General features: G+C 36.0%; 1 protein-coding gene across 10 annotated transcripts in view; it reads right to left on the bottom strand.

Moving 5' to 3' along the window:
- The window catches only part of HNRNPC (heterogeneous nuclear ribonucleoprotein C), a 55,054-nt gene that overhangs the window by 17,367 nt on the left and 25,245 nt on the right, over positions 1-12,442 (bottom strand). For 8 of the 10 annotated variants that reach the window (XM_087424141.1, XM_087424176.1, XM_087424146.1 and 5 more), the window contains 3 exons: positions 8,005-8,282; positions 2,427-2,541; positions 1,782-1,829 (listed from right to left, as the gene is read on the bottom strand). In XM_087424141.1, coding sequence (XP_087280267.1) covers positions 1,782-1,829; positions 2,427-2,541; positions 8,005-8,245 — 404 coding nt within the window. In that variant the 5' untranslated portion in view covers positions 8,246-8,282. The remainder of the gene's footprint in view (positions 1-1,781; positions 1,830-2,426; positions 2,542-8,004; positions 8,283-12,442) is intronic. The other 2 variants (XM_087424187.1, XM_004421282.3) reach the window with 1 other exon arrangement.

Genomic DNA, 12,442 nt, shown 5'->3' with positions numbered 1-12,442 from the left:
AGGAGCCCTACCAAAGAAATAGGATAAGAATCACGGAAATAAAATCACTTCTTCGTTCTTTGTTATCAATGATTCTCAACCCTGCCTGGACATTCGAATTCCTTGGGAAGCTTTAAAAAAAAATACACCAGTACTCAAGCGTCTACTTAGACCAGCTGTATAAGAATCCCCACAGGTGTAGCTGGGCATGAATGTTTTTTTAAATGTGGCCAAGAAATTCCTATGTGCAGAAAGAGTAAAGGACAAGTGCCTCAGACAAACTCACTAGGTTTCAGTGCCTTCAAGTCACTCAACCAGTGACCATGTTTTCAGCAGTAGAGATGCCCAAACCTGTTCTCTCAACTGTAAGGTCTTCTATTTTAATATTTTCAAAGTACAAAAATCATTACAGTTTTCAAAATATGTGTTCAAACATAAAAATCTGAAAAAATCTCTAAGGGCAAATGAAATAACCATTTTGATGATGCATATAGGAGACTCAAATCACACAACCTTTATACAGCATTCAAGGACCTCTACAATGTAGATTCAAACTATTTTTCCAGTCTTATTCTTCTGGTCTTTTGATGACTAGCTACTATAGTCTAAGTGGTATTTCTCAAACACATCAAGTGTACACAATCAGGTCTTTGCTCATACCATTTACTGGCTGACTTGATTCCTTTACCCAACTCCCTTGGCATGATTGATCAACTCAGTTCAGATATTTCTCCTCTGTGAAACATTCCCAAATCAAGCTATTACTTCCATTCCAAAAGCAGAGATTGATCTAATTGGAATTCTTATATACATATTAATAACATAAAAATATGAATGATTAGAATACTGGAATTCTAAGATGAAAATCTGTACTGATTTCTTATCAAATCCAATGTATGAGTATGTTCCATATACTTCCATAATAACGCATAATTTAAAAAGTAGCAAACCAAATAAAACGAATGTTTCTTTAACGGGCATAAAGACTAACGTTATCAGAATGCCAATGGGATACTAATATTTTTTGCATTTCATGCCATTCTGATAACGAATTCCTACATCATGTCTAAATCCACGTTCAAAGCCATCCACAACCTAGCCCTATCCACATATCTTCCAATTTTCAATTTTATTTCTCATGACTCTCCAACAAATATTAATTCTGTTCGGAAGGCACACGAAGAAATCATGATTATTCCAACCTCCTTGCCTTTCAGAATCATTATCACCACCATCCCCAATCTTATTGTTTTGTTTTAGTTTGTTTACTTAGTTCTAGTTTGTTATTACTTTTGTTATTAGTTTGTCTGCTCAAAGGAGACTAAAAGATTTTTAAGGTTAGGGATCATTTTTTAGTTTTGCTGTAATCCCCTACAACGAAAAGCCAAAGTGACAAGATACAATAGGGAAATAATGAAGAGACCATGGAACCACTAATTAAGTCCCATTTCATCATTAGGCAAGTCCTTACTTTTATTTGGCATACAAGTTAAAACAAAAAGAAAACTGACTTGTTTCAAGAAAAACCATTAGTCCAGAAAATAGTAGCTATATCTCCATATGCCCTGACAATATACAAACCGATTCTTTGAAATCAACAGAAATGTCATCCTACCTCGTCTACCTCTGACGATATGTGGGAAGATATTTTCTGTTTTGGCAAAAAAGGGGGACTTGGTATGAAAACATGTTTATTATTCATTACTACAAAAGGGAATATTCATTGCTACAAAGCAAAAAATAAAATGGTTCTTACTACATGTTTTACCAGAAGAGACAAAACAAAAACACCTTTAACATACCTGTCATAATAATCCCGTTGAAAGTCATAGTCCAAGTCAAAAGAGGAGCTGAAAAATAAATACCAAAGAGGATTAATTTGGAGCTGTTAACGTAAATTCACAACAGCAGATGGGAAAAACAAAAACACAAACCCATGCCAAACCAACCACAACAAATAGATCAACAGATTACCATGGAATAATCCCCAATCATCCAAACAATAAATCACTAAATTCCAATCATCTTCGGCCACTGGACATGCAGTGGCCAAATTGCAAATTTAGGCAAAAGTTTGCTAAAATTTCAACACACAACATAACAGCTAAAATAAGAACACTGAAAAATACAACAGTAAACTAAACATTCTTATGCCACCCTCCTTCCCTTTCTTACTCCCCACCTTCATTAGAAGATTTTAACTCCTCTTGAAGGATTTTAATTTATGCTATAAATACCAAACTACTCTTTAACAGTAAAAATCTCAGGGAATTATAATAATTCTCTGGGAAACAGGTGAAAAGGAGGTATACTAACACAAAATTAATAAAGCATTACTTTTACATAGCTAAAACACACTACAGTTAACCCTCCCCACATCCAGAAAACAGATAGAGAAGATGCCCACTGATGGACACAATGTAGTTATAAATAATAAAGTTCCGGACCTGAGTAGAGGGGACGGAGAAGGGTGTTCTGGTACTGACCCGTACATCTCCGCTGCAGATCGTTTCACACCTGCTTTTCCTCGGTTCACTTTTGGCTCTGCAGCCAGATTAATATCTGAAAAAACAAACCCCAGAATTTTAATTACAATTTGGGGGCGGGGGAGCGGTGGATCTCAAGCTATAGCTTTTAAAAGTGTACAGTCATATAAATCAACAAAGGTCTAATGATGTATCTCATCCTTCCTTACAGAAAAAAGGCACAAGACTCTTTATGACATTAGGCCTTAATCTCTCATTCCTTTGTCCTATGTTCTACACAAAAAAAGTGTTCATTATTCCTAACACATTAAGTTTGTCTTTGGTACCTTTCACCATCAGCTCCAACGTCAATGAAACTCTCACCATTCAGAGCACCCAATCCACTCACTCAGTTACTATCATAGGAGAAAAGTATCAATGCCTAACAGTTGCCTTTTCAAGAATGATTCTGTGCATTTTAAATTAGCATAGGAAAATATATTAGGAATGAGTCAATGACCACAGAGATACAAAATATATGGCAATTCATGAATTAATGATTGAAGTATAGCACCCTCAAATTATCCCCAATTTTTGATTTGTAAGGGGACAAATTTTTGTTCCCCTTACAAATAGAATCAGCTATTAAGCTGCATTAAAAATGCTGAAGAAATGTTATGCAGACAGTGAATTTCTTATAAATAACATTTACATGCACGCACACACACACACACACCAAGAAAAGGAAAATAAAGGAGCAAAGGAAAACAAACTCCTAATTTCCAAAATCAACATAATTTTATTTTTTTTTGTGAGGAAGATCAGCCCTGAGCTAACATCTATTGCCAATCCTCCTCCTTTTTTTTCCCCAAAGCCCCAGTAGATAGTTATATGTCATAGTTGCACATCCTTCTACTTGCTGTATGTGGGACACGGCCTCAGCACGGCCGGAGAAGCGGTGCGTCAGTGCACGCCCGGGATCCGAACCCAGGCCGCCAGTAGCGGAGCACACGCACTTAACCGCTAAGCCACGGGGCCGGCCCTCAACATAATTTTTAAAATGCCTATTCCAGAGTGGCCGGCTACTTACCCTGCCACCCAGGGCCTACCAAACTAAAGAGTTCATGTTGTCCCTCTTGTTCTAACAAAAGAACCCGTATCCCAAAAACCAATTGCTAAAAGCTAGCTCTCCAAAACTCAGTTCATCAAATGATCAATTGAAACAGATTTTTAGTACACTATTTGCTAAATATCCTTTATGAATAATCTTCAGAGTTCTTGGTTCACTGAACATTTCTAATTTTTACATCTAATGTTTATAACAACTTTCTTTTGACTCTGGAGTCATATACGCTTGTATAAAACTAAACATATAACTAAATTTTTTGAGAAGCAATTTTAAAATGTTAAGACAAAATGTAACAATACAACTAAACTACGTATCAAGTGGATTATACAACCTTATAGAAGAACTATTTCATGTGATTCTATAGTACCAAGTCAGTATCCAGAATAAAATATATATTAATAAAAGAGAGGCTCAAGTCTAAAATTGCATTTAATAATCTTAATTTTGGTAAAAATACAGGTATGGTTATTTTGAAACTATGGCACAAAGCACACATAAAATGGTATGTTTTGTTTTCTTGAAAAATTACTGCCCCCTATTCTGCCCACTGAAACTAGCCAGAAGCAATTAAAATTCAATATAAACACTTCTAGTGTACAGACAGTGGTTTCTAAATAATTCCCATCAAAAGGAGCCAAGGCTTTGAGGAAAAAGTGGCAAATTCCAGGTTTAGGTCAAGCAATATATACCAGATGACATGCAGTATTTTGTGGCGCCAGAAAACACAGAAGTAATGCAATATTACAAGAGTAAGGTCTCAAGGACACAGGAACACTCTTGATGGTGATCCACTGGCCAAAGACAAAGTATTTTGAGATCCAAAGAATGATATGCAATGGACTAAAACTAAACAAAAGCAATGATTATATTTAAAGGCTTCTACAGTATCAATTAATTACACCAAAATTTGAAAAAGATTTATCCTGCCTTTCAAATGTGAACAGTATTTCAGAAAAATCAATTAATGAGAGAAGCTGTTCATTTTAGAAAAATTAACACGTAACAAATGCAGAAAGCATTAGAAAACTAGTATTTCTTTTGCAACCCCTAACGAAATACCTAAGCAACAATTATCAGTGGATGATCACCGTAAGGTGAAAAATTAATGGGGAACTTTATCACAGATGGGTCAGGATGTAAAACCCGAACCCACAAATTATTCTTATCATTAAAAACAGCAAAACCATGTTAGGCCACCTGATGTGATACAACATGAAGTACATAACACTATCCATGATGTATTTTCACCAAAATAAATAGACTCTGAATTGAATCAAGCCTCTAGATCTACACAGTACAAGACAGTAAGCTGTTAGCCACAAGGGGCTATTGAGCATTTGAAATGTTTTTAGTCTGAATTCAGATGTGTTTTAAGTGAGGTATACACACTGGATTTCAAAGACTTCGTGTGAAGAAATAATATAAAATACCCCAATCATATTTTTAGATGATCACATATTGAAATGACAATATTTGGGGTATACCGGGTTAAATAAAATATATTAAAATTAATTTCACCCATTTCTTTTTACTTCTTTTAATATAGCTATTCATAAATTTAAAATTACCTGTATGGCTCACATTACATTTCTATTGGACAGCACTGCTCTAGATCTACCAGTATTACACAAAATAGGGGTAGAAAAAAACAAATGACATCACAAGGAAGCAATCAGCACACAGTGTGGGAAATACTAAAGATTTCTTCAACAAACTAAATGTCATGAATTTTTAAAATGAGAAAGGAAGGGATGGGGAAACTCAGATTTAAAGACATCTAAGAGGCAACTAATCAAATGCATATGTGGACATGGATTGAATTGATTTGAATAAAGCTAAGTTATAAAAAAGTTTGATAATTACTATAAATTATATCATATAATTTACAATCATCAGTGTGGTTGGTTTACATTTTGTTAAAAGCCCTTGTTTGCTAGATATATGCTGAAGTCTCAAAAATACTCCTAAAATTAGGGGAAAAAACAGAAAAGAAACATAGATAGAAACAAGATTAGTCAAATATTGATATCTGTTGAGCTAGGTGAGATGTACATAACACACAGGTTCATTACATTCTTCTCTCCACTTTTGTTAGAAAATTTTCCCCACAGTTAACAACTAACAAGGTGAATAAAAAACCTGATTTCATTTTAAACCTCTCACAAAACTCCCATTTTAGTTCATTTTTCCCACAGCCATTTTATAGACGTCCAAGTTTTATATATTCTGAGTTTTCCTGTACTTTGGGTGTAGGACAAATGGGTATGCGAAAATTTCTCATGTATTCTCAATTACAACTGCCCTACTCTACGTATCTTAAATGTCAAGCAAGTATTGACATGTATCTTAAATGTCAAGGTTCTCCAATCTCCAATATTTTTCCTTCCCAATCCATTGGGATTCGGACTTTAAAAATTAGCATTTGAGAAGTGTTTATATATGAGATACAAATTACACAAAATTTTTATTCTAGAATGACAGAGTTATAATGAAATAATCACTGAGGAACCTTAACCAAACGTCCAAAATAGTCTCAAAAGCTGTTGAGACTTTTCTACACAACGTGATTTGTTGTCAACATTTATTAAATGTTATAATCATTATGAAATGCTGAAGTTTTGGGGAGCTGTGTTATGGGGAAATACCAACATGAAACATTTAAGGGGAAAAAAATCCACTCCAATCTAAAGAGAGGAATCCAGGGAGGAAATGAAGCATAAGTTGGACTTTAAATCTGTTGTACAGTACACATTGTAAGAAATCGAATAGGGGCTGGCCGGGCTGCGCAGCAGTTAAGTGTGCGTGCTCCGCTGCAGCAGCCCAGGGTTCGCAGGTTTGGATCCCGGGTGTGCACCGATGCACCACGTGTTAAAGCCATGCTGTGGCAGCATCCCACGTAAAGTAGAGAAAGATGGGCACGGATGTCAGCCCAGGGCCAATCCTCCTCAAGAAAAAAGGGGAGGATTGGCATCGGATGTTAGCTCAGGGCTAATGTTCTTCACAGAAAAGAAAAAAAAAAAGAAAGAAATTGAATAAAAACTCCTGAAAATGCTGAAAACAAAATGAAAATTTAACTAAACCACCACAGGAATCTTTCAAAAACTAAAAAATCTCATTTAATTATGAATTGCAATAACCTTTACAAATCTAAAGTAAATAATTTGTTAATTTGGTAAATACAATATATTATCCACAACGGCACTAGCCATTCTACAGCACACGACACCTGTGTGCTTATTCTTTTTTATTCATAAAAAGCAAAAAGAAATTGACTTGTCTTACAAACCCTTCAGCTTCCCTACTATTCACACCAAAGAAAATATAAGCTATATCAAATTACTACAACTCTGACAGCAAATCCTAGAAATTGATAAGCAATCAGAAAACTGTTCAAGGAGATGAAATTCTACAATCACCAGGAACATACTCGTGCTCCAGAAGTCTTAATATAAAATTTTAATGAGAGCTTCTCAAGTTTAAAACATAAACTATTATGTTTTATTGTTTATGTTTATTGTTTATGTTTATTGTTGTTATGTTTAATGTTGAGAACTATTATGTTCTCAACATTTGAAGACACCAAATCACAAAGGAGACCCCTATTGGTGGAACATCTAAAACAACATAACCAGAGTTTATGCTGCTAAAACAGATGTAACACGCTGGACTTATACTAAAAGCTTCTGATGAATCAGCTCAATTAATCCTCTCAATTTATCTAAATTCTCTTAACAACTCCAAAGTACTGTTATCTCAGGCAAGAATAGAGAATAAATTCACTGAGGTACTATTATCTCAATTTTAACAGATGAGAAAATTTAAGGTTCAGCCAAGCTACGTAGGGCTGCCCAACACACAGTGGTTAAGTCCCAAGGCAGAGCCAAGCAATCTGACTTCAGAGCCCGAGTGATTAAGCTATTCAGTACTACCATGTTTACAATCCACGGCTGGTCGAATCCTTGGATGTGGAATCCATGGATGCAGAAGGCCAACTAAGGGACTTGAGCATCCAAGGATTTTGGTATCTGCAGGAGGTCCCAGAACCAATCGCCTGTGGATACCAAGGGATGACTGTATTGTCTTCCCCCAGTCCACTGTGAACAGTAGGACACAGCCATCTAGGCAGCAACTGTACCTTATGAAATATCTTTCCTACCTCCCCTACCTTACTCAAAACTGCCAACTGAGGGTTATCCAGTCTCTACTACACAAAACAATACAATAAACAAAAAATCCTTATTTAGCCTATTATACCTATAAACCTAACATAATTTTATTAGGCTTAAGTCAGTCACAAATGTATTCAGAACACCTCAAACAAAATGTTAGCTTTATGGAAAGAGAGGGAGAGCAAGAGAAACATGAACAGAGAAAAACTCTCAGATCTGAATTGCATAATCAACAAAAAAATTAGTTCAACCCAAATCTTACCTAAAACCTGGCCAGCAATCATTCTGCCATCCTCTCCTGCCACAGCCGCACGGGCATTTCTCTCATTAACATATTGAACGAAGGCAAAGCCCTTATGAACAGAGCAACCCACGATTTTGCCATATTTCGAGAAGATCGCCTCCACATCAGATTTCTTGACCACAAGAGTATTGAGATTCCCAATGAATACACGGGAGTTCATGGAGCGAGGATCTGTCTTGTTGGTAACGTTGCTGGCCATTGTCTTTGATGATAAAGTTTCTCACACAGCTGAAAAACTGGAAGGAAAAAAAATGCATTCGTGTCAAAAGATGCTAAAAACAAAACATTCCTTGATAAAACTGTTTCTACTCTTATTTTGAACCAGTGACTACCCAGAGTTATCAGTCAATTAAAGGGATCTCATAGCACCAAGTATATTACTATTCAGAGACTAGAGCCCCTGAATATATCCTTACAGAAATTCAACAACTTCTTCTTTAGTCTATTCCAGTAGCACTAGACTGTTATCTCAAGGGGGGAAAATCCTCTTCACAGACTACTGGCAACACCATCTTTTTGGACATTATTAATTTCAAGTGACCCCTCTCTGTTTTAAAAGTCCTCAAGCAAATTAGAACTCCCTAAGCTCTCTACTACCATTTTCTCCTTATGTTTTTCACCTTCCCAGTCAAGGAATGAAACTTAATCATTCCTTGCCATCTATCAATAACTTCTTGCACATTGCTTTTACACTAAAATGAGTCTCATTCACCCAAAGATATATGAAACTCCAAATTCTGTCTACAAACCGCTCTTTACCTAGATGAATGTGGACAACTGACACTCTATCCTTCAAGTATAATTAACCTTATTACACAAAAGCAATAAACAGAACCAATTCATTCAGTCTGAAAATATTTATTTCCAGGGACTTCAATTGACTTATAATATGCCATAAATACCTTAAGTATCAATAGCATCTTTTTATAGAATGCAATGATTCTTCATTTTTTATGTGATAACCTACAAAATATAACTGGGATATTTAATAATACTCGATGGTGATGATGATAAAATTACCAAGTAGAACACTGCATCAATCAAAAGACCAGGAGAACTAAGGAAGAGAATACAACTTTCCTCAGAATGTTTCAAAACAAAAAATACCTTTATGTATGTTATAGAGGCTCAATCCTATTATCTTTACATTTAGATTCATGATATCATCACCTCAGGTCTTCTTTAAGTGAAAATGTTTTGACATTCTTTTAGCTTTTCTGTCAGTCTGCTGCCCCCTCCCACCCCAAACACCAAACTTCAACAGAATTTAAGACGAACCCATCTTAGATTTATACATTCTTAAGATTAATTTATTTCCCATTCACCCTTTGAAAGGTACTGAAGAACCTCAAATCAAAAGATACTTGTGTCTAGTATCTGTTATCTTTCCAATCCTCAAGAGAATCATGACAAATTAATTCTCATAGATTATGTAAAAGTGTCTTTTACATATATACGTATGTAACAACAGGCAATATAACATCATTTATCCATGACCACTACCATTCTGACCCTTAAAACAACTAGACATTTCACAAGCAGTGCTGTAACAACTGCTTTTCCCTTCTCGTCTTTCTGAAATTCAAGAAACAGTCTGTCTTTATTTTGATTTCTAAATTATATCTTTATAAACAGTAGTTCTTACTCATTTGTTTTTTGACTAAGCAATGAAAATTTACCAAACAGCAGCCACTGAGGATCACCGACAGCCTTTCTAACTCTAAGTGTGAGTGCCAGAAAGCCTTAGAACACCAAGAGAAATTAAAACAGAAACCTACTAAAAGGCCTAACTGGTTTCAAATATTACTGCCGGCTATTAAAGTTTGCTATTATTATAAGTGGGGACATATGCCAGTTTTCAGCAAATAATCAATATACCAATAGGAAATACAGGTAAAATCTCCCTGAATTTAATGATAAGAAATTACCTGTGGGAGTCAAGAGGATGGTTCTACATGCCACCACCATACTGGCCATGAAGGGAAAACAACAACAGACATTAAACTAACATCCCCTTCAAGTATACTACTTTGAACCACAGAATAGAAATGGATTTAAACGACTATTTTCTCAATTTTCATTAAGGATGGTACATAGCTAGTGCCAATCTAGACGTACAGAAGAGAATTCACTACATACAAAGAATGCCTTAGGGTACCAGGGCTTAATTCTCTCAAGGGAACCCATATGAAAAGGCTGGTAGAGAAACATCCAGGTATACAAATGAAAAGGTGCTAACAATGGTTGTCATCTGAGTTTCAACATATAATTTTCTCATTTTCTTTGATTATGTGTGGTTTATGAGTTCGCTAAAAAAATCATGAATTGTTAATAGAAAAATAATATAATGACCTCCACTTCAAAAGCTTGGCTAAGGTCAATGGAATAGCTTTCAATGCCCTAAGTATGGGCATTCAATCAAGATTAAGTCAAGGATTTAATCAAGATATGAGCAAGTCAAGACAGATGAACCCACAAAGATCCATTATCTCACCCCTAGCAACACATCCTCCAAAGGACCATTATCTCACCCCTAGCAACACATCCTCCAAAGGAATTAATAAAGAGTTACTACAAATTAACACATTTTTCATCAAACATTTATTGAGTACTGTATCTGCTAAGTAGGAGGCACCACGGCTACTTCAGGGGGCAAATAGGAACAGATATGATCCTCAGAGTTTCCATTCTACTGGTACCGCTGCTTAAAATTTTACTCAAGAGGGAACAGATTTCCCAAAGCTTCAGAAATAACCAAATGATTTCAGGTCACACTTCACCCTACCTCTGATCGTTAAGGTAGCTTACCAGTGAAACTTCTGTTAGGGTAAGAAAAACGGTCAATACTCTAGATGCAAAGAAACTACTGGAAAAGAACTGGGATTACTGGAAGAAAGCAGCAACGGCGGAGCATAGTTTTTTAATCTTTCTGAATCTCTACATAAAAACAAGCCAAAAACCCATGAGCAGCATTTACAACAAATGGTGTCAAGATATCCCAATCAAAACTATAAAATGCAAGCTGGTAAGGGCAAGCCAACAGCCAACAAGTATGGTATCTATCACTGACTGTGAGAGAAGCAAAAAGCAGCAACAGAAAGTCTAAAAGACCTAGAAATTTAAGAATCCCAAAGTATCCAGCTGTTATTTACTAGAAATCAAAGGAAACTAGTTTTAAGAATAGTTGACACATGGAGGGTTTTGCCTGCTCCAGTAGTGAGTAAAAGGGAATGCAGTAAAAAAGTCTGAAAGTGCTAGAGCAGCTTAGCCTCTATAAAATCTCAAAACTCAGAAGCCCTATGTGCACCATTCCATTCTCAATCCCTTTCCTCCCCCCAAAAGCAACTACTACTCTAACTTTGTAGTAATCACTTTTCTTTTAAAATAATTCTATCAGCTATATGTGTATCCCTACACGGTACAGTCTTACCTATTAAAATCAATGTGATGTGTCTTTAAGGCTCTTTTTAGGTAAGTTCCCCTTCCATCCCTTTAACTTAAAATGTATCTGTTGAAGAATCCAGGGCATTTGAACTGCAGTTTCCCAGTCTGGATTTTCCAGAATTTCATATTTTTAGTACAATTCCGCATTCTTCTGTCCTACAAATTCCCTGAAATTGGAAGCTGCGACCAAAGGCTTGATGAGATTCATGTATGACCCTTTTGAAAGACTACCTACATAGGAAGCATTGTCTTTTTGTGATGTTATTAATGTTTAAATTCTACCATATCTCTTTAGGTATTACAGTGTTTCAGGCTTATCTCAATATATTACTTAGAAAGAACTCATGAGAATAGTTTCTCAGTTTTTGCATTGTTACTAACAGTTTGCCTGTGCCCTTTATACTTCTAAGACAGTTTTGCTGGGTATAAAATCATTGGACCATATTGTCTTTCCTTAAATATGTTACTCCACTTACTTCTGGACTGTCACAGGGATCAATATCAAGTGTAAACCTTGCTGGCAAAGTTCTATTTTTCTCAACTTCAGTAGTAGTTACAAGGATTTTTGCTTTTTAATAACTCATTAAGGTATTTTTTTTTTAAGACTAATAGAAATGGAATAGATCTAAATGAGTACATTTGAGGCTATCTCAAGGGTCATAAAGGTTTACACTGTGGGATAATCTACCCTTATAGGAACAGGTTAATTTCTCCTAGCTTTTTAACAACAAGTGCTAGGGAAGGAAGAAACAGGAGGGTCTGCTCCGACCAGCTTTAAAATCAGATCCCAATGGTATAGTCTTAAATAAATAAGGGCCAGGGCCGGCTCTGTGGCTTAGCGGTTAAGTGCGCGCGCTCTGATGCTGGCGGCCCGGGTTCGGATCCCGGGCGCGCCCCGAGGCACCACTTCTCCGTCCAACGCGAGGCCGAGTCCCACGTACAGCAACTAGAA

Source organism: Ceratotherium simum, chromosome 3, assembly GCF_057802395.1.
Source record: "Ceratotherium simum simum isolate JZ-2026a chromosome 3, ASM5780239v1, whole genome shotgun sequence".
Taxonomy (NCBI): domain Eukaryota; kingdom Metazoa; phylum Chordata; class Mammalia; order Perissodactyla; family Rhinocerotidae; genus Ceratotherium; species Ceratotherium simum.
This window is presented reverse-complemented; position numbering and strand designations above follow the sequence as displayed.